This window comes from Simochromis diagramma, unplaced genomic scaffold (genome assembly GCF_900408965.1).
Source record: "Simochromis diagramma unplaced genomic scaffold, fSimDia1.1 OVJJ01000646.1, whole genome shotgun sequence".
NCBI lineage: Eukaryota > Metazoa > Chordata > Actinopteri > Cichliformes > Cichlidae > Simochromis > Simochromis diagramma.
The window spans coordinates 1,049,625-1,070,716 of NW_024387279.1; the positions used below are offsets into that span (position 1 = coordinate 1,049,625).

Genomic DNA, 21,092 nt, shown 5'->3' on the forward strand with positions numbered 1-21,092 from the left:
AAAGTCCCCCTCAGAGCTTATAACACAGTCTCAGTGATATCCTGTCGATATTTTAAGAACAGTTGTTGCCGCAAAAAGTGAGCGGCAACCTGTCAGGAGCACCAAATGGACACAACACACAAACAGCCAGAGCCATTTCGCACTTTCTGTCACAGTTAAGCTTAAGCGATCCCTCTAAACTTGCTTGGTCTTATCTTCAAAAACAGGAAAGAGGGGAAAAAAGAAGCAAACTTCTCAAAGCTCCTGGTTTCCCTTCTCTGGTGTGGCCTTTGACCTCTGCCTGGAAGGTCAGGCTGCCCCATCGCCCCTCTGCATTCCCCAGCTCTCCCCGACCCCGCCGTATGTCATTCAGACAACAATAAGGAAAGTCCCAAGAATTTGTGCTTTCAACAGTCACTACCCCCGTTTTCTTGGCTAACCCAACCAAACCAATCAGTCACAAATATAGAGAAATGTTCCATATTTAAACATAAAGAGGAAACGCAATAAAAGGCAATGAGAAAAATTCCCTCAGTTAGTTGGAAGGGCAGACTAGTGATGAGCAGGGTACTTCTGCTTTACAAGAAAAATTGAGGGTAAAGGAAGTGCAGAGTGCCATGAAGATGGGTTAAAACATAAAGAAAAGCAGTGGGTGGGGCACAAGTTTGTGTGAGTGTGTGCAGGAGTGTCTCTCTGACCAATGGGGCTGCGGGAAAGCAGCTTAGTTTCTCCGCCCTGTGTAAAACAGCCGGGCTCGCCGTGACAGCTCAGACAATATGCTTGTGAGGCACGGAGGAAGAGGACAGCACGCAGACTTTCCACACACACACGCTTCACTGAAACTGCGACCCTCGGCAGACGGATTTATTTCTCTGTGTGGATGCAGCTACTTCCTTAACGATCATGGTGAGTGCTGCAGCTGCTTCTGCGCTTCAACGGTTACTCAGCTTTTACTTTGTAATGCAGCATCCACCCTGTTGTGTCCCGCCGTCAGAGGAATGTGCCTGTAGACCACCTGCTCGGCTTTCGCTTTAAGCCGCGGTGTCGGCTACCACCTATTTCTACACACACCCCTGTGACCTGCTCTACTGTAGGCTGTAACCTGAGTCCATCCTGACACAGCTGAGAGGGAAACTCTAAGAGCCTCATTAACACAAAAGCCTTTAGAAGTTGCTCAGCCGCAGATAACTGAGGATGTGAAGCTGGATATTTTCAGAATGATAAAACCAACAGACACAAGCTCTTAATATTCAAACTATCATCTGATCACCGAAACTTTACGCACTGTGGAAAATCAACTTTCTTGGCGTGATTGCATTGCAACCTCAGCTCACTCATCAACTACGTGTTACAAAAATAGTTACTGCAGCAACTAATGCAGTGGTTTCTAGATATGTTTGTGGTTTTCAAGCCCAAACACTATGATTGTTTCGAATAGGGCTGCTGCAGCTTCAGAACTTAATGATTATCCTCATTTTAAAGAAAATCCCTATAATATTATCCTAATATCGATAGCAAATTACAGAAAATAAGTGTTAGTCAAGTTGTTGATTTGTTTGTTGTCTTTTTTGGAAACTGATTAAACTCCAAATACAAGTGAATGATGAGTCAGTAACCAGAACTGTCATACGCACAAAAAGAACAATTACACAATCATTTATTATTGTAACAGCTCAGGTTGAGCAATTTGGAAGCAAAGTTAGAGGAAAGGCTGAGATGGGTGAGGATGGAGCGGTCAGGCAGGAGGAAGACCACAGAGGAGGTTCACAATGTAGTGAAGGAGGGGATGCTGGGATAGGGTGAGAGGGACGCGGGCGATCTCCTGAGAGGATCACATGTGCATTATGACACAGTGTCCTCCATTATCATTTTATTGGAGCCTTTATTTTGTGTGCCTTTATTGTGAAAGGCAGTCACTGTGACATTTGGGAATATGCTGAAAAAGTCTACAGAAATCAAACTTGGTGGAGGGCTTGCGCACACTTTAATACTGTAATACCTTTTCTGACACACACCCGTTTTCACACCTTGGCTCATGTGATTAGGTAGAGGATCAATAGGGGGTCAGTGACCCTCTTGGGGACACGCCCATAGGGCTTAAAATCTGGGGCTCTCCACCAATCGCTCTTAGAACTGAAGAAGCTTCTCGAATGAGAGGTGAAACATCTTCAAGGAAACTTAAAGAAGTCCAGACGCTTTTCAAGCTCCTTAGACTACGATGAGCTGGATGACTGAGAACCTTCAGCGTCATTAATATAGGCCACACCAGTTGGGTAATGAATCCTACCATTTCCCACCGTATCACGGTTGTCATCGTGTATTTTCACCATTCTGCCTCCAGAAACGAGTGTTTGTTGAAGCACTCTGAGAGTCGCGGATCAGGGGAGCACTGCGGCCAACAGCAGATGTGGAAAGCATTAAAGTGAGCTGAGAATTCTGCTCCAGTTGCTGCGTTGGACAGTTCTCAGGCCAGTCAGTGTGTAAGGTCGGGTGGTAGAAAAAGTTTAAAAACCTCTATATGATGAATGAAACAGCAGAGCGCAATCTTCCCAAACCCTATCTGGAGTTACCAGTGGTGGGAAAGAATATGCATCACTCTGACAATCCCCAAGCGAAGCAACCAGTTTGACTGTGCTCATCTTATTCATTTTCCCTTTAAAAATACTGTCTGGCTTGGCTGATGACTAACTCTGTTTAAGCAATCGAACTTCCCTTACATGAAGGTTGTTTTATACCCGATCCCTGCCTTTATCAGGATGCAGAAAGCTATTTTGAGCCGCCTAGTGTGTTGCTTAGTGTCTGTTTTTATCATCTGAGAGCAGTAGTCAGTGCACAGTCACAGAGGTTTACACAGCAGGAGGCTGGTGTGGAGAAGTGGCAACAACATCACCCACAAAAGGAAGCTGATCTAAGTTTCTTGAGCTAATTTAACTCCTGTGATCTTCAGTCATGCGTTTAACTCCTGAGGACTTTTGAGGAAATCATTAATAAAGTAGGTAACTGGATCCTCCTCAAACAGACTACAGTACTTACTAATTACTACAGTAATGATAAATGAGTGGATCCAGCTCATTTAGTGGGAGGTTTATCTGAAAACCATAGCTAACAGATCAAGTTGTTCAAGTTTGTAATAGCAAAAAGGTAGTTGTGAAACAAAAAACAAAAAAACGAACCCATCAGCTACAAACACGAGGAGAATGCTCACGCTCGCCCATTCCTTACATGGCTTTTTTTTTCACATGTGAGGGAATTTTATTGTGTCTTCCAGCTTATTGCTTTGGTTTCTACTCCCATCAGTGAGGAGCAATAAATAAAAGCTTCACTGAGCGCACAGTGTGTTACTGTATGAGCTAAAGAGTTAGATGTGTTTATGAAGTCGTTTGAGGCCAAATTAAGTTTCTCTCACAGCTTGCTGAGCTCCCCCAAGTGACCAAAAAACAGCTTATGCCACTACTAAAGAGATATTATAGTAGCCAATGCAACAGCCCTACCTAGATGCATGTACTGTAAATTGCAATGTTAAAAAATAATTTAAAAATTTCCGAAATGAAGTGAAAAACAAAAGAATGTGAAGAAAAAGACGCTAAAGCAGACGCTCAGATATCAGATGTATTAGTGTTGGGCTGTACTTTCATGTAATGGAAATTTATACCACAACAGCGTAACTGAAGCATCCTAAGTCGGACAACAAATAGTTGTTTATATAGAGCCTGACTGATAGAGAATATTCAAGGCCAATACCAATATTTGGTGATTTCAATATTCAGATATACTGGCCTACATTTCATTTATCTTTAAGACACAGAGAGTATAAATGTCTGCTGTCATAAATGTCAGCAGATCAGCCAACATCTAATATCAGCCTGCCGACAAAACGGCAGATTTCATTTTTTAAATCAGACCTTTGAGTTTCTCTTCAAAAGTTTGTTTTGGCTTTTTGAAACATTATCATCTAATACAGGGGTCTCCAACCCCCGGACCAAGGACCAGTACCGGTCCGTTAGTGGTTTGGTACTGGGTTGAGGCTCGGGTGTGAAATTTATGGTTTTCAGGGTTTTTATCGGTTTTTATCGGTTTTTATCGTTTTTATCGTTAACTCGGTTTCCCTGGGTCTTTTCACGTGTGTTATGAATAAATCTTATTTTTTTGTACCGGTACTGGTTTTATGTTGTTGTATTTATTTATCTGCAACACCTTAAAGGCCGGTCCGTGAAAATATTGTCAGACATAAACCGGTCCGTGGCACAAAAAAGGTTGGGGACCGCTGTTCTAATGAACTGAATATAATGTTAATTTCATAGAACACGCAGGTCTCATGAACTCAAGATTGTATAACCTTTGAGGTAAGTATGTCAGTAGCATAGTGAGCGCCCCCCACATGCTCCCTAAACCCTGTGGCTTCTGTGGCATAAAGCTCATGTTAAAGATATATTCTGTCATTTAAGTCCCCCGGTGGGGATTTTTGTAAATAAACTGAGCTATGTTTACTTCCCAGTGGCCATACTTGAGCTCATGAGATCATTCTTGATTTAGGAAACAATATTTTAGTTCCTCAGTTGTCAGTGAAGTTACGTATGAAGTTTACTACATTTCTGCAAATTTCACCACCAAAGCACATTTAAGTAATCCCTCTGTTTGCATGCACGTCTCTCCCTTTTCGTATTCGAGTGCAAAAAGTAAAGAAAACACGTCGATAACATGAAATTTGAATGTTTGACACCCAAGGGCTACTGCAAAAATGAGCTGATACGGTCACCTTGCTCTTCACTACTGCAACTGCACTAACGCATCAAAATGATCCCAAAGAAAAAAATATGTTGAGCAATCCCGTAGTGAATATCTTTAGTGAGAGAAAATGCAGAAGATGAGCATGAGGAAGTGTGACTATAAATAAAACCAGAGTGCAAGCAATGAGATAAGTTCCTGTCAGGGAAACAGTGGGCCTGCAGCCCGAGTGTTATCTGTAGAAATACTCCTCACTCTGACCAGCCTGTCAACCACTGTTCATGCTACACCTCTGCAGATGAAAGATGCATCTCACTGTAGTGCATTTGTAAAGCGCTATACAAATACAGGCCATTTACCATTTACCATTTGTAGTCTGTATCACAGGCGCGCCCTCGCTGATTTTGAGCACAGCCCCGCTTTTAGCGTTTTGGTCATTTTAACACTTTGGTTTTTCAGATCCACAAGTGGTTTAGACATGAACTGCTAAGTTATCAGGTCTTTAACTTTAAGCTTTCTAATTAGAACGTTTGGTTTGCAAGGTACATCTAAAAATTGTGTCTTTAGACACAGATCGGGAAAAGCTGTTTGGTCACAAGTAAGGAAGGCGCTGCTGGAGAAGCATGATATTCTTGATAACTTTGAATCGCGTTTTAGGAAGTTGCACTCCACAGAAACGGCTCTCCTTAAAGTCACAAATGACCTTTCGATGGCCGCAGATAGCGGTGACTGCTCAGTCCTTGTTCTATTGTCCATATGAGGCTTACTGTTTGTACAGCATGTTCTTGTGTAGACCGTAGCTCAGCCTTTGATACCGGGTTTCCAGATCTGTCGTGAAATGGTTCATTTCAATTCTGGCGAATAGAACACTTTGGTGTCAGTGGAAACCTTTTGGTCAGATGTAGCTGAATTTTCATGCAGTGTTCTGCAAGGATCTGTTTTAAGCCCCTTGTTATTCTCATTACATATCCTGCCATTAGGCCTTATTATTATTAGTTTTAAAATCATTTCCTATCATTTGCATGCAGATGATATCCAATTGCACCTCTCTTTTAAACCTTGTAATCTGGATAAACTATCTGTTCTAATGGACTGACAAACAGTTTTCTGCAACTTAACACAGACAAGACTGAGTGTTGCTGCAGAGAGCATCAAGCCCCAAATTAGACAACGTCTGGGTTCTTACTCGTCCACAAACAACAAATACAGGGAGTGCAGAATTATTAGGCAAATGAGTATTTTGTCCACATCATCCTCTTCATGCATGTTGTCTTACTCCAAGCTGTATAGGCTCGAAAGCCTACTACCAATTAAGCATATTAGGTGATGTGCATCTCTGTAATGAGAAGGGGTGTGGTCTAATGACATCAACACCCTATATCAGGTGTGCATAATTATTAGGCAACGTCCTTTCCTTTGGCAAAATGGGTCAAAAGAAGGACTTGACAGGCTCAGAAAAGTCAAAAATAGTGAGATATCTTGCAGAGGGATGCAGCAGTCTCAAAATTGCAAAGCTTCTGAAGCGTGATCATCGAACAATCAAGCGTTTCATTCAAAAGTAGTCAACAGGGTCGCAAGAAGCGTGTGGAAAAACCAAGGCGCAAAATAACTGCCCATGAACTGAGAAAAGTCAAGCGTGCAGCTGCCAAGATGCCACTTGCCACCAGTTTGGCCATATTTCAGAGCTGCAACATCACTGGAGTGCCCAAAAGCACAAGGTGTGCAATACTCAGAGACATGGCCAAGGTAAGAAAGGCTGAAAGACGACCACCACTGAACAAGACACACAAGCTGCAACGTCAAGACTGGGCCAAGAAATATCTCAAGACTGGTTTTTCTAAGGTTTTATGGACTGATGAAATGAGAGTGAGTCTTGATGGGCCAGATGGATGGGCCCGTGGCTGGATTGGTAAAGGGCAGAGAGCTCCAGTCCGACTCAGACGCCAGCAAGGTGGAGGTGGAGTACTGGTTTGGGCTGGTATCATCAAAGATGAGCTTGTGGGGCCTTTTTGGGTTGAGGATGGAGTCAAGCTCAACTCCCAGTCCTACTGCCAGTTTCTGGAAGACACCTTCTTCAAGCAGTGGTACAGGAAGAAGTCTGCATCCTTCAAGAAAAACATGATTTTCATGCAGGACAATGCTCCATCACACGCGTCCAAGTACTCCACAGCGTGGCTGGCAAGAAAGGGTATAAAAGAAGAAAAACTAATGACATGGCCTCCTTGTTCACCTGATCTGAACCCCATTGAGAACCTGTGGTCCATCATCAAAGGTGAGATTTACAAGGAGGGAAAACAGTACACCTCTCTGAACAGTGTCTGGGAGGCTGTGGTTGCTGCTGCACGCAATGTTGATGGTGAACAGATCAAAACACTGACAGAATCCATGGATGGCAGGCTTTTGAGTGTCCTTGCAAAGAAAGGTGGCTATATTGGTCGCTGATTTGTTTTTGTTTTGTTTTTGAATGTCAGAAATGTATATTTGTGAATGTGGAGATGTTATATTGGTTTCACTGGTAAAAATAAATAATTGAAATGGGTATATATTTGTTTTTTGTTAAGTTGCCTAATAATTATGCACAGTAATAGTCACCTGCACACACAGATATCCCCCTAAAATAGCTAAAACTAAAAACTACTTCCAGAAACATTCAGCTTTGATATTAATGAGTTTTTTGGGTTCATTGAGAACATGGTTGTTGTTCAATAATAACATTATTCCTCAAAAATACAACTTGCCTAATAATTCTGCACTCCCTGTAAATAAACAGATACAAGTTGTTCGGATGCGTCACCGCTTTATTGAAGACTCACACCTGACCACGCTTGAAGGGAGTCCAAAATAAATTCACACTTGAGCACCCAATTCTTGTTTAGAGTCATTTAATGGTTTATGCTGTACAAACAGTTAGCCTCATACAGACAATAGAGAAACTGCAGTTTTTGGCACACTGGAGTTGGCTTCAATCTTCAGCCACAGACGCTGCGCTTGTCAAGTGAAGTGTAGCAGAAAAACCACATCAGCAGCATCGAATTTCCAAATGGTGTCGTTTGTTTCTTATGTATCCGCTTTTAATTTGTAAAAGGAAATATTTTGTTTCTTACTAGTTTTAATCCTGAGATCAGGTTTAACAAAAGAATCCAATAGTTATTCCATCAGTAGAAAAAGAGTATTGAAACTTTAAATGTCTCTTTTCTTTAGTTCAGTCATAGATCAGTCCACCAAAAGCTGCTTGGAAGTTTTCATTAGTTGAGTTTTTGACATAGTTCTCACCAGTTCCCGTACAGGAAATACCAGGGCAGCTGCAGCGAGTCGGTGTCACTGCCACAGAGTCTGTGTTGACCTCCTCTTGGGTTTGTTTGGGTTGGGGGAAGGTTGACAAAAGTGATTTCCACGAAGCACATCTGAAGATCATCTAAAATTGAAAAAGTGATTGACCAGAGACAGATTCCACACGTGTCAAATGATAATTTATGGGGATATTACACTTTGCTTTTTCCTCCTTCTGTCTCCATCTGCGCACACACACACAAACACACACACCGCCCCCACCAACACTGTCTTTGTTTCTGTGGGAAATTCTAATATGTCATATTTACAAGCTGACTTCCGTTACACATTAAAGACAGGAGTTGATCTCAGCCATGTCTCATCTCCGGCACTGCACTCCCACCACTCTGCCTGGGAAAAGAATTTTTGTTTCTTAAATCCTAGTGCATCTCTGGTCCTGTGTGACAGATTTGCATTGAAGGTATAATGGACGAGGCTTTGACCTGACCCCGAGTTCGTGTCTTGGTCAACCAAAAGGGGGATGTTCCCACACTAGGAACTGATCCTAAGCTTGTTCATGTTCCACTGGCTCTAAAAGTAAACACTACCACATAAATACGACTTGCACGATGCTCTTTGGCTATACAGGAAGAAAAGTTCCAGTTATCTTCCCAGTTTGTAGTACAGTTACAAAATACCCGCTGAATGTGCGTCACTGGTTACAAAATACTTTGGCAGTAGAATTATGAATAAACACAAGAAGCAGCGAGTTTCTATGTGAACTCTCTCACAGCCTGTGACGGACTGCATTTTGGACCTCACTAACAGTTTCTAATAGTAATGAAGATTTGTATCTTCATTTGTAGGAAACTTTTACAAAAAGTAAATGGATCACATGAAAACATTGGCCTTGTTAGAGAGGTGAGTTTCGAGAAGTCCAGTAATGGGGCATTGGAGAGCTCTGAGACAGGCCGGTCTTTCTGAAATCCCCTCACTGCTGCAGATGACCTGCCTTCTTTGACTTAGTTTAGCAAAAGACCTCTTCCTGTTAAAAAAGAGTTTGTCCTTCCCACAGTCACCATGTGCTTGGCAGTCAAAGACTCAAAGGCCCAATCAACATGACTACAAAAATAAGCCCCTCCCTCCCAGGAGTTGTTTTTCCGCATGTGTCTTACAGAGTACTTCAATGGTGCAATGGCAGTACAAATTATGGTTAGCAAGCCAAACAGAAAAATAAGGGAGCTAAAAAGAGGAAGGAAAGAACAGAGCCGTGTACGCCAAGACCTTTAGCAGTGTCGTCACCGACTTTGCAGAGTGCAGGGTCTGAATGATGACGTTATGATGACCGAGCAGTCTGTGCTTTCGTTGTTAGAAATGACTGAATTGTTACCACCTATGCAGTAAATATGTGCTCATATTTTAATACGTGTGTGTATACATGTCGAAGCTGGTCGATTATACATAATTGACTGTGAAATTCTATAACTGAATGATCTGTTTGTGTGGACTTGTGGTTTATGAGTTTCTCTCTTTTGTTCCATACTTGCAGTTGTCTTTGTTACATTAGCAAGGCTGCACCTGTTTTGGGCTTTTGAACGGCATCGTTGAAGAAGAGTCTATAGCGTAAGCTAAGATCAACGTCCCCTCCCTGACCGCTGACACCGGTTGTTGTCCGAGCTCTGTGTCCATCCTAAGGCCCATCACAGAGATGTGAGCATGTAACATTTGTGTCATATATCTGTGGAGTAACATCAAGAAGTTTCCTTTCCTTGAACTACTTCAATCCTGGACACCAGGCTGTTTGCTTAAATAAATCTAACATGATATCATTTTGAGACAGTGGCACTGTTTCACATTTAGTCATGATGCTTCCTGGCATGACAATGACTAAAATAAATGCGGTATTTTTGTGCATTGGTATTGCTGTTGTTGACCTTTTAAAAGAGGTACAATGACATCAGTGTTACCAATTCACTTTCACCTTTTTAACAACACATTAATCTATGTAATTAATACAATAGAAATAAACACATCATTTGAAACGTGTCAGATTTGTTTTTAATCCAGGTCGCTCCGTGAGGTGAGATTTGGAACAAGACATTTTATCTTTAGAGCGCACGATGTACAACCGCTACAACTCGTTGGCTTCTACACCTGACTTTTAGTAGCCACTCCTTGCGTTGGTGAGCTGATGTTAATTTGTGAACAGGACAGAGAAGAGATGGGAGAGGCAGAGGCAGCTGTCCAGCTGAAGTGCTGAAGCCCAGCTGTCCACGGGCATGATCTGCACAAGCAGGCGCGTGCAGGAATCCAAAAGAGTCACAGCTGAATCTGACTTTGTCACTATATTCGGGGATCAACACACAGACACAGAACCACGGCCACAAGGCAAGGACGGACGAGTGCATGTGCCGCCCGAGGACGAGCGACCTATAAATGTCAGACGGCGTGTCATTCAAATAAGGGCTATATATGAAATTTGGCCACCGACAATTAGGTCAGTCTTTTTACGTGCATTCATGGGTTATGGGTGTTAAATATACAGAGTTTGGATAGTTTATAATGAAGCTCAGCAGTTGTCCTCTCAGGATAATGTGCATGATTATTATAAGGAGAAAGTAGATCGCAGTGCCACGGTGCCTGACTGTCATCGGACCCTGTGTATTTCACTTGCACGTCTGTAGCATGACCCCGAGGATTAGGGAGTTTGCTGAGGCTTGCTGCATGTGTCTGCGCGTGTGTGTTGACAGGAGGCCGTGGTCTGCTGTGGTCAGTGTGCAACACAGGCCCGCATCCCAACAGGTGCTGAGCGTGTTGGTCTCTGATGTTGAATGGGCTCTTTGTTTCAGAAGATTCACCCTCAGAGAGAGGGCAGAGCCAGCACAGTACCCCTGCCCCAACCTCTCCCCGCACACAGAGTTATCAGCGGGAGGTCATGTCGGTATTTGTTTATCCCAACGTCTGTGCAACTGTGTTTGAGTAACCCAGCTATCCTTCATTATACGTATTAGCTTTAAAGAACAGGAGTAGGTGTGAGCAAACAATTTAATAGCATAATCTGTAATCTTTGAAGCTTTTCAGAAGCTTTTCAGTCACAAGTTAGTGGGAAACGTCTGATGCTGAGAAATTACACCACCAGAAAGACCCAAAAACTGCGCTTCCTCTAGCGGTCATCTGACTCTCAAAAAGCGAGTCGATTCCCATAGACTCTAATGTTTAAACAGCATTAAAAGGAGGTTACAGCAGTGGCAGTGGTATTTTGTGATTTTTACAGAAGGTGTGAAAAATGTTCCTAATCAGTGTTAAAAGGATGAATATTACTGCTGCGTATGTTTCAGATCATAAGCTCATTTTAAATACTTTAGATTCTGTTTAGTGTCCAGCATTATATTCAATAAATCATCAGTTTGTAATGGCTGACCTGTGGGCATCATGTGTCTCTAAAAATAAACAGAAACACAGGCCTGATTTACTGTTTAAAAACAGTAAATTAAAATATACAAATAAAAAAAATAAAATCAGCTGAATTAAAAGGCTCGAGCAGTTTGTGACACGCTTAACTGTCGATGTCTACAGTGAATATTATTGAAAAATGAAGGTAAAGTGTGGGCTGCTTAAACGTGTTTCATTCAGTCAGCTAATCTGAAGGTGCTGCTGAGCCGTGCCTGTTTATTACACTAGACCAACAGCTTTCCTTGTTGAAATGCTAAAGAAGTTAACAACTGATCTTCTCTGCATCACATATGCTGACCGAGCTGTTAAGTGAGAGAAAAGTCATCTCTTACACATCACTGAAGCTTATCTACTTGCTAATGCTAGCTGTGTTTCCACACAAAGCTCATATCACAGCTGATCTCAAAGTAAAGGCTGATCCAGCAGCATCCTGTCTCACCTGCTGGTCTCCCACCAGTTTACCATGGAAACCCAGAAGTTTATGCACAACCTGCATGACCACCAGAAAAAAGTTGTTCTCTATTTTTGTTTAGCACTCAAGTCAGTGTTAACTAGAGACTGATATGATGGTTAAAATATTTTAAGCACTGCTGTATACACGGCCAGTACACTTAAATGCATCAACGCTTTCCTGAGTTTATGGGCTAAATCACAAATTCTGCATGATAACATTTTAAAAAGCTTTATCTATGGTTTGCTAATTAGTTAATGACTTGTGAGAGACATGTCGTTAACCAAAAACACTCCTTTTCACATGCCTTTTTAAAAAAATCTTTCAACTTAAAATCTTCGAGTCTTAAAAACATGATTTAAGACACAACCCATAATGTCAGTAGCAATGTCCACGTCTTTGCTTACAGGCAAATAAATTAGTGGTTTGGCTCTCCATGCTCCTTTCAAAACTGTCAAAGTGAATTAAATTTATAGATGAAAAAACCTTTGATATGCACGAGATTCACAAGAATTGAAAACAGAGTTATGAGCTAAGTTAGTGCCTGAACTCTCTTTCCTCTTTTGAGTTGGTGGCTGCACACCATACCACTATTTGCTATGCATTCAACACTGCCCATTGTTTTTGGTTTAGATGTGTGTGTGTGTGTGTGTGTGTGTGTGTGTGTGTGTGTGTGTGTGTGTGTGACATCTGTGTTCTCATACTGAATGTCTCCCCACAACACGGGTACCACAGAAAACAAGGCTTAAGCTGCAAGAAACTCTCACACACCGCATGTTATATATACACATGTCACACATAGAAGAGCTGGGTACTTTTATGGAATCGAGAACTAACGATGGCTAACAATGCTTACCAATGCTTGGCAGTGGTTTAGCTACAAAACATTCACAAGACCCAGCAGCCATTCTTCTTTTAGAAAGTGCAACTGGGATTCAAAACAAGTTTAGCAAAATGTATCGCCCACAGGGGAAGCTTTTCTATTTTTCTCTCGATAGGAAGTGCAATCTGGAAGTGAAAGCAAAGAAATATGTCACTGAAAGAAGTTAACAAGTTAATTTATCTCTGGAGTCTAAGTTATTACAGGTAATAATCCTGACCTTCACCATTTCCATCATAATAAGTCATCTTAGTTTCTTTTCCAACTATTGGTAATCGGGAAACAAAACGCACGTATAAGTGATGCATATCAGAAGCTGTTAACAGTATTTTTTGCTTATTCCTAAAACACAGGACTATGGCTAGCGTAGGGTTTGCAGCTGGGCTTGGCATTGTTGCCACTGAAGAATTAGACCTTCAATCGGGTTATGATTTTTTCCCCTGTGAGTCTGACGACTGAGTTCGACTCACATTTTGCAAGAGGAAATACCATTATACGTGACCACAGCCTATTTCCTGTGTGGTAGTACCACATGCAACCTTCTAACCCTTATTTCATTTGTCTCTCTTTTTTTGTTGTTGTTTAGAACCAATTAGCAAAGGCTCTGTATGACAACACAGCAGAGTGTCCAGATGAACTGGCCTTTAGAAAGGGCGACATCCTCACAGTGATAAATCCAAACGTGGCTGGAACCAGCGGGTGGTGGATGTGCTCTCTGTATGGACGACATGGCCTGGCACCTGCAAACAGACTAAAGCTCTTACCGCAGATGGTGACACCAGCAGTGCATGAAGTGCCCAGGTCAACTCATGGTAAAACTGATGACAGTGTGCAAAATATCTACCAGACACCCAGCATCCCCAGAACCACCAGCAGTCCTGCTTATGAACGCATGGACATGATCTACAAGGTCCCCTCTGCTCACTTATTGGCTTCAAAAGGTCCAGAAGCACCAGGACCCGAAGCACACAAGGTACAAGTAGTTTTTTTTCTATATTTAGAAAATTATTATTTTGCAGTTTTTGGAAAGGAGCTCGTTGTAGCTGATAGCCAGTCTGTTTGTCCAAGGTCAAAGTCATTCATGCTTCTTAGGAAGTGTTAATGCTCATGATTAGAGAGGTAGAAATGTTGTAGAAATGAAACCCCTGCTGACAAAAGAGCTTGCAGATGGAGACCAGGGGCCTCTCCATGGGGACAGGCATGCAGCGCTGGGGTCTTTATGGGCCTGTAAAAGCCAAACAGACACAGACTTCAGACACTTTTAACTGCAAACAGCAGCACATGCTGACAGGGACCCCAGAAAAACAGAAGTGTCTGTACGGCTGCCTTTGCAGCAGAAGGAGGGGGATATATTCCCGCATGTTCACCATTTCCTCTCCTGCTCCAGGGAAGTCCTGTTTCTCTCTACAGTAGCTACCTAATTGTCGCTGAACAGCATGGTTTTCATTACAGAGCTGCATTAATTGGCAAGGTGTATGAATAATAGCACTTACAACAGGCTTCAGAGCAAACACTGTCCCCATAAACGTGTTAACGCATGTGTCAGTGGGGAAAAGTGGCTTTGATCAAAGCAGAGCAAATGCTGCCAGTCAACTCCAATATTACAGCCTGACTGTTTTGTCTGCAGCCTTCATCCTTCAGTACAGCATCCAGTCCAAATGGGAAGATGTACGATGTGCCGAACCAACCAAAAAAAGCTTCCTTTTACACTGTAAGAATGTCTCAAAGTCAAGATAACTTTAGATGATACTATTTGATTGGGCTTTGGTCCGACAGCTTCATTTTCTTTCTAATGTGCTATTCGCAGAAGACAACGCCTCCTACACCGATGCTACGAATGCAAGTTCTGGAGAAGGCCCTTAACTCTCCGGAGACTTTAATGTGCAGCAAACCAGAAGACTCTTATGTAAGTTTCAGATGTTTTAGAGGATTCATTTCTACAGAAGAGGATAGAATAGAATAAGCCTTTAATTGTCCCACAAGGGGAAATTTGGTTGTAACAGCAGCCAGAAAGACACATATACAAACAAACAGTACACAGGACACAGAACAGAATCATACACAATTTATTTCATGCATATTTACATCAAGAACAATGGTTACTATAAACAGTTATTAAATTAAATAAAAGTAACTACAGATAAGAGGCAAACGCAGGTTGTAGTGTGAATCGGTTGATTAAATTATTGCAGTTACAGCGCAGATGTAAACATCTATGAATGCTGGGAGCAGTTTTGATTGTTAGGGCCACTGAGAAAAAAAGTGAGCACATCTTTTTTTTTATTTTCCAGAATTCTGAAAAGAAAAAGGTCAGAATTCCGAGATTAAAGTCAGAATTCTGACTTTTTTCTCAGAATTCTAGAAAAGGGGGAAAAAAAGACGTTCCCACTTTTTTCCAGTGGCGCTAATCCTCTTCCATAAATTTCTCTACCAAGTCATTCATTTCGTAATATCTTTCAAAGGTTAATATGGTTTAGATTTGGTTAATGTCCATCCTTTCTATAAAATTTTCACCTGTTTGGAACATGAAGCCTGAGATGTAAAAATGTATGAAGATTTCTTTTGAAATCTAATATTTTGTAACATTTTTTTTCCTTTGGCATTTGGCCAAAACAAAACTAGCATGGTAGATGTTAAGAGGTTAATGAAGCAAGGATTGGTGCCTTTTATAAATGTGGTCTGTTATTATTTTTAAATACAGAAAATCAGTCAAAACATCAAAATTAACCTGCCTGTTACTCCTTTGTCTAACAAAGTACTGCTGATTATCAGGGTAAGGACATAGATCTGACTTATGGCACTGGGATGTTACCAGCAAATTTTTGGGGTCGATGAAGTGCTAATTTGGGCCTTTATGAGTCAAGTTTGCTCCTGAACATCCAAAAGATGCTTCATTGGATCGGGTTTGGGAAACAAAAGTCCCAGGGCACTAGCTCAACTGTCAGGTTTCCCGCAAAACAGATGTAGGACTTGTACTTTAAGTGTTGAACAACTTTGTTCTTGTTCACAGGTGTATCCGGTCCCACCACCCCCTTCTCAGGAGCCAAATTATGACATCCCCGTTCCATCAGCCACAGAATCCCGAAATAAAATGATAGATGGATACAACACCCTTCCCAGTTCTCGCAAACCTGAGTTGATCTATGATGTGCCAGTGGGACCTGAGAAACAAAGTCCATCCTGTGGCATCTCTGATACCTTGTCCAGCAAATCAATTTCCAGGCCGATGTATGACACTCTTCCAGCACATCGAAAAGAAAGTCCACCTATATTGCTTTATGATATACCCAAACCAAAATCTCCCGATATCCAGATTAAAACAAAAGTATTACCAAAAGATTACAACAAACTTCCAACCCCGAAGCCAACAGAAGAGTCTGTATATGTGGTTCCAGCCAAGGAGGAACACCTCATCCAAGGTGTCACCGATCAGCCCAATGATCAAAACCCCATAGAGTGCAGGGGTAACTCAAGCAATGATTTTGAACTCCAAAGAGTGCGTCTGCAGCGGATGAGGAACTTTCTGGTCTGTACAACCTTTCACGGCATTCAAGAAAGCGGGCAAACTGCATTGCGTGAAGATGAGCAAGGTCGAAACAAGCATCTGTCTGCAGCAGATAATCAAAGAATCAGCACGGCCTCCAGCTCTTCCAACAGCTCCTGTGACTCTCTGGCCCTGAGCTCCTCTTCCCCCGAGCTTCTGCGAGAAGTAACACTCGGTCAGGATGAGGCGTGCCGCAAACTGCTGGACTTGCAGGAGTCTGTTTGTGAAGCTGTGCCCAAACTCATGCATTTTGTCAGCAGTCATTGGAGGTGTAAGGAACATCTGGAGAAACATCTCAAGGAGATCAAAGAAGCAGCAGAGTTGATTGTTTGTTCTCTGACAGGCTTCCTAAACTTTGCCCTAGATGTTAAAGGAAATGCCCGTCGTTTGACTGATGCCAACCTGCAGACCAGGCTCTTTAAACAGCTTTCCATCATAGAGGATTCAGGTGTGATTTTACAACAAACAGTGAGTAATCTGAATGAGGCCAAATGGCCTCTAAATAAGCTCAGTCAGGAACCAGGGAAGGTCCAGACACCTGACCAATTGGAGCGCTTTGTTATGGTGGCAAGAACTATTCCAGACGATGTAAAGCGCCTAGTATCGATCATCAACGCCAATGGCAAGCTTCTGTTCCGAACTCCTCAGAGAGATCAAGAGTCTGTAAACACCACGGATCCTCCAGAAAAAAAATGTCCTGACAAAACCAAACAAGAAGGGGACTTAGCTGAGGATGACAACGATTACGTGGAGCTGCAGGTATCAACTTCTGCTCCTCTGTCATAATACAAAGATGACTTTTTAGCCACAAGAAACCCATGCTGCATACTTATTAATATATTGGCTTTGAATTTTCCTCAGACCAAGAAAGAGGAAAACAAACAGCAGGAAGTGCAGAAGGAACCTAAAGAGAATGTCACACCAAGAACAGAGACGACGAAGGTATGTCTCCTCATTAGCTGACACAGTCCTGTACAACAGACCTTTTAATTTATAAAAGGATTTTTAGTCTGAAGCAGACAAACCAGTCTAGAAGGCTTTTATTTACCTTTATTCTGTTTCTCCCCTGCCCAGGCCAAGCAACACTCCTCCGACTCTGGCACCGAAGAAAAGCAATTATCTTCCATGTCAGAGCACTGTAGACTTTACTTTGGTGCTCTCCAAAAGGCCATTGGTGGATTTGTGGCAAGCCTTCAGGATGGCCAGCCACCAGAGAAATTCATCTCACAAAGTAAGCTGGTGATTATGGTGGGCCAGAGACTGGTAGACACTTTGTACAGGGAAGCCCATCGTAAAGGGTCTAACCAAAGTCTGCTGTGTAAGAGCAACCACCTGTGCGCTCTCCTGAAGCAGCTAGCTGTGGCCACCAAGAAGGCGGCACTGCACTTTCCTGATAAGCAAGCTCTTCACGAAGCTCAAGAGTTTGCAATGCAGCTGGCCCAGAGAGCACAGCACTTTCGGCTATCGCTTGATCTCTGAGGGTGAGCCCACGGCATCAAGCGTACAGATCTATGTGAAGAGGAAGGTTTTATTCATCAGTCATGTAGCTATTTCTTTTTTAATCATGTTTATAGTGTACAACTTCTGAGCCTAACTATGCTGTTGCTTTTGCTGATGAATGCAGGTTGCTGTTTAAATATTAACAACTGTAGAAAAAAGCCGGCACAGGTTATTTCAAAAAGGTATTGCATTTGTACTAAAAGGCAGTATCAATATAAATTGCACATTCAAGATGCTGTAATTAAGCCAATGTTAAAATGCATTTTAAGTACAGAGTATAAAGTATTTTTTTCTAGACTTATGGGAAATGTATATTCTTTGAGTTTTGTTGGTTATCTGTGTTTTTCTTCATTGTTTTTTTTTACTATATTGTTATATTGTGTATGGAATATATTCTTCTGAGTAGCATGTTGTTACAGTCTACTTTTTGTTAATATCTATGTAAATATTTCAAAAAACATTTGTTATGCATTCCCAAAATTTACTTGACAAAAGACTGAGTACAACATATGTTGAAGTTCTGTTGATATTGAAATAAAAACACAGACACACACAACTGAAAACTTTATTTTTCTGCTTTGTTAACATGTTATAGAAAATAGATTTTTTAAAAAGGGACTGGAAATGAGAACATTGCACCCCTACAAACTGTTCCGCCGGCTATCTTAGTTCTTGGTATTGAAATGATGCTTTTGCATGAGATCAAAGGGGAAGATTTGTATTCTGTTTCTACCTGTTCGCCTGGATGTTCTTTTCAGTACTTCTGTTTTATTTATTTATTTTCACTTGCCTTCTGTGAGCCAGTTAGCCTGTTTTCTCTGTTTTAAATTTCTGTGGTATTCTGTCATTCAGTCAGCAGGGCCAAGCACGCAACAAAACACTGTGAGGGGGATTTACCGCCCATGCATTAGCCCTTTAAAGCATGAAATAAATGTCAAAAAGGTTAATGGTATACAGTTAGTGTAAAGGTGAAATTAAATACATGAATATCATTTATATGTGATAAATATCATTAGCTTAAATTCAGATTCAAATATAACTCTAACCATGAGCACCACAGCCACTGAGCACCAGCCCACCACAGTTCTTTACTGAAAATGTACGCAGTACACCAAGCTAACCTGTTACTCCTTCACGAAACCGCCGAGCGTTTTCATGCGACTGCTGAGTAAGGCCTCAGTTTGTTTTCTGCAGGACAGTTCACAATATGAAAACAACTTCACATCATATACAGATCTGTTATCTGATTTAAAACATCAGGACATTACACGTAAGCTTTAAATTTCCACTTTATCAAATGTCACTGAGCAGTCCTTACCTTACCAAATCTAACCTCTCTTCTTCCGTCCTGTCTTTCCCCTCTCTTGACTCCATCTCTGAGTGAAGTTAGCTCTCTTTCTCCTCTTTCCCTGTGAAACACAGCAGCAACACATTGTGTGACAAACTGCACACAGTTTGTGTGTTTGCTGTTAGCAGATAGAAAGGTTACATTTGAAATGACCTGGCACTTACTCCATTTATGCTCTCTCCTATCTGTAGCGCTGGCTAGAAATTCTAGAAATCTGCACCAAAAACGAGGTTCCAGATCCACTTTAATCCTCAGAATGGTGTCATAAATCAGTTTGATGTTTGAAGGCTTCCAGTGATGGCAAATAAAAACGTCCCTCTAATGTGTTAAACCTAAAGTAAGAAGCTTGTTTTGAAAATGTGGGGAGTAGAAAGGAAAGATATTTGTTTAAAAATGTAGTGAGTGAAGTAAAAAAAGTTTAGAAATGAATAAAAACTCAACCAAAGTACAGATAATTCAGAAAATTCTACCTAAGTACAGTAACAAAGTATTTGTACTTCATTACTTGCCCTCTCTGTGAATGTGTTACACAATCTTCCTAAAAGTATCATCCCAGCTAATTCAGCTCAAACTCAGACACTGCAATGCTCAGAGGAACTGCAACAAACTCAAAATCAGCTACACTGCCATTAAAACGTATTTTTTCCCACTTCCTGATTTCTTAGTTACTTTGTTTGTTTGTTTTTTGCATATTTGTCACATTTAAGTGTTTCAAATTTTAATATTAGACAAAGATAACCGGAGCAAATAAAAATTCAGTTTTTAAATGATTTCATTTATGTTACGTCCCCTGGCTAGTCTAGGGGGTTGAAGGGACGAACATAAAGGTGGATAGAGAAGGAGGAGCCAAGATGGTAATTTTAGAAGGTTTATTTAATACTGGTGATGGGATCAGACTGAGGTATAACGTCAGGGAGAGCCAAGGCCAACATAACAAACAAAACATCCCTGATGTTGAAATAAAAGAAACTTACCTAACTCCAAAGAAACAAAATATACAACCTATAACCATAACCTACCTAACAACACATAAACAGGAGAAAACAGGGTGTCAAAACAAAAGGCAGCTCTCCCCTACAAGCAGTCCGAACATGAAACAACAATGCTCACACAAGACACAGAGGCATGCAGGCCTGCACAAGTATGGCAACCAAAATGGCCAGAGGGCACAGAAGCACAGCTCCACAGGCCTTAAATAGTGCTCTGCTGATTACCAATTAGCCGGACTCTGCGCAGCATCCAATCAGGACAGAGGAGGTGGAGCCTGGACAAAACAAAGGGTTAGTAGGGAGAAGAGACATCCTCCTGGGGGATGTAACATTTATTAAAAGAAAAAGCCATCCGGACCTGCCTGGCCTCATGTTAAAGGTTAAAGTTAGATAAAGACACATATGGGTTGTTTAGAACGGTTGCCAGGAGAAAGCCTTACCGAGGTCATTATTAGGGATGTGTGCAACAGGACAACTGGACTAGTCGCACATAAATGACCAAAAGCCAGTAAATTATTATTTCCTATATGTTATACAGCCATTTTCCGTTAACACTAATAAAATTAGATTATGGGTGATGGAAATGAGCTTTTTCTGAATCCTGGACGGGCTCTCCCTTAGTAACAGTGTGAGGAGGTCAGTCATTTGGGAGCGACAGAGTAGAGCTGCTTCTCCTCCACATTGAAAGGAGCCGTCTGAGGCTGTCACCTCCTGGGTCAGAGATGGCATCTGTCGGATGGCCTGGGAACCACTTGATGTTTTTCCGGATAAGCGGGAGTTGGTGGGGAGAGGGAGCTCTGTACTTCCCTGCTTTGCCTGCTGCGTGACCTGACTTCAGATAAGATAAGGAAAATGACTGGATGACGTATGTTTTGTTATTTTAAATTCAAACTTTTATTGAAGTGGTTATCATGACAACAACATGGATCATCTATAATTGACGGTAAGTAGCA

At 41.7% G+C, this 21,092-nt stretch overlaps 1 protein-coding gene across 1 annotated transcript; it reads left to right on the plus strand.

The window, feature by feature from the left end:
* Window positions 1-62: 62 nt before the first annotated feature.
* Window positions 63-20,155, plus strand: cass4 (Cas scaffold protein family member 4). Its single transcript, XM_040003203.1, has 7 exons — window positions 63-885; window positions 13,345-13,731; window positions 14,386-14,469; window positions 14,566-14,664; window positions 15,769-17,061; window positions 17,164-17,244; window positions 17,377-20,155. Exons 1-7 carry the CDS (start codon window positions 883-885, stop codon window positions 17,779-17,781), a joined length of 2,352 nt encoding a protein of 783 aa, XP_039859137.1. The 5' UTR covers window positions 63-882; the 3' UTR covers window positions 17,782-20,155.
* The last annotated feature ends 937 nt before the right edge of the window (window positions 20,156-21,092 follow it).

What these genes read in the sequence shown, in the direction of transcription:
- cass4 (XM_040003203.1), top strand. An exon ending in CAGGACCCGAAGCACACAAG is followed by an intron (nt 13,732 to 14,385) that starts GTACAAGTAGTT and finishes TTTTGTCTGCAG; the next exon opens with CCTTCATCCTTCAGTACAGC. An exon ending in ACGATTACGTGGAGCTGCAG is followed by an intron (nt 17,062 to 17,163) that starts GTATCAACTTCT and finishes AATTTTCCTCAG; the next exon opens with ACCAAGAAAGAGGAAAACAA.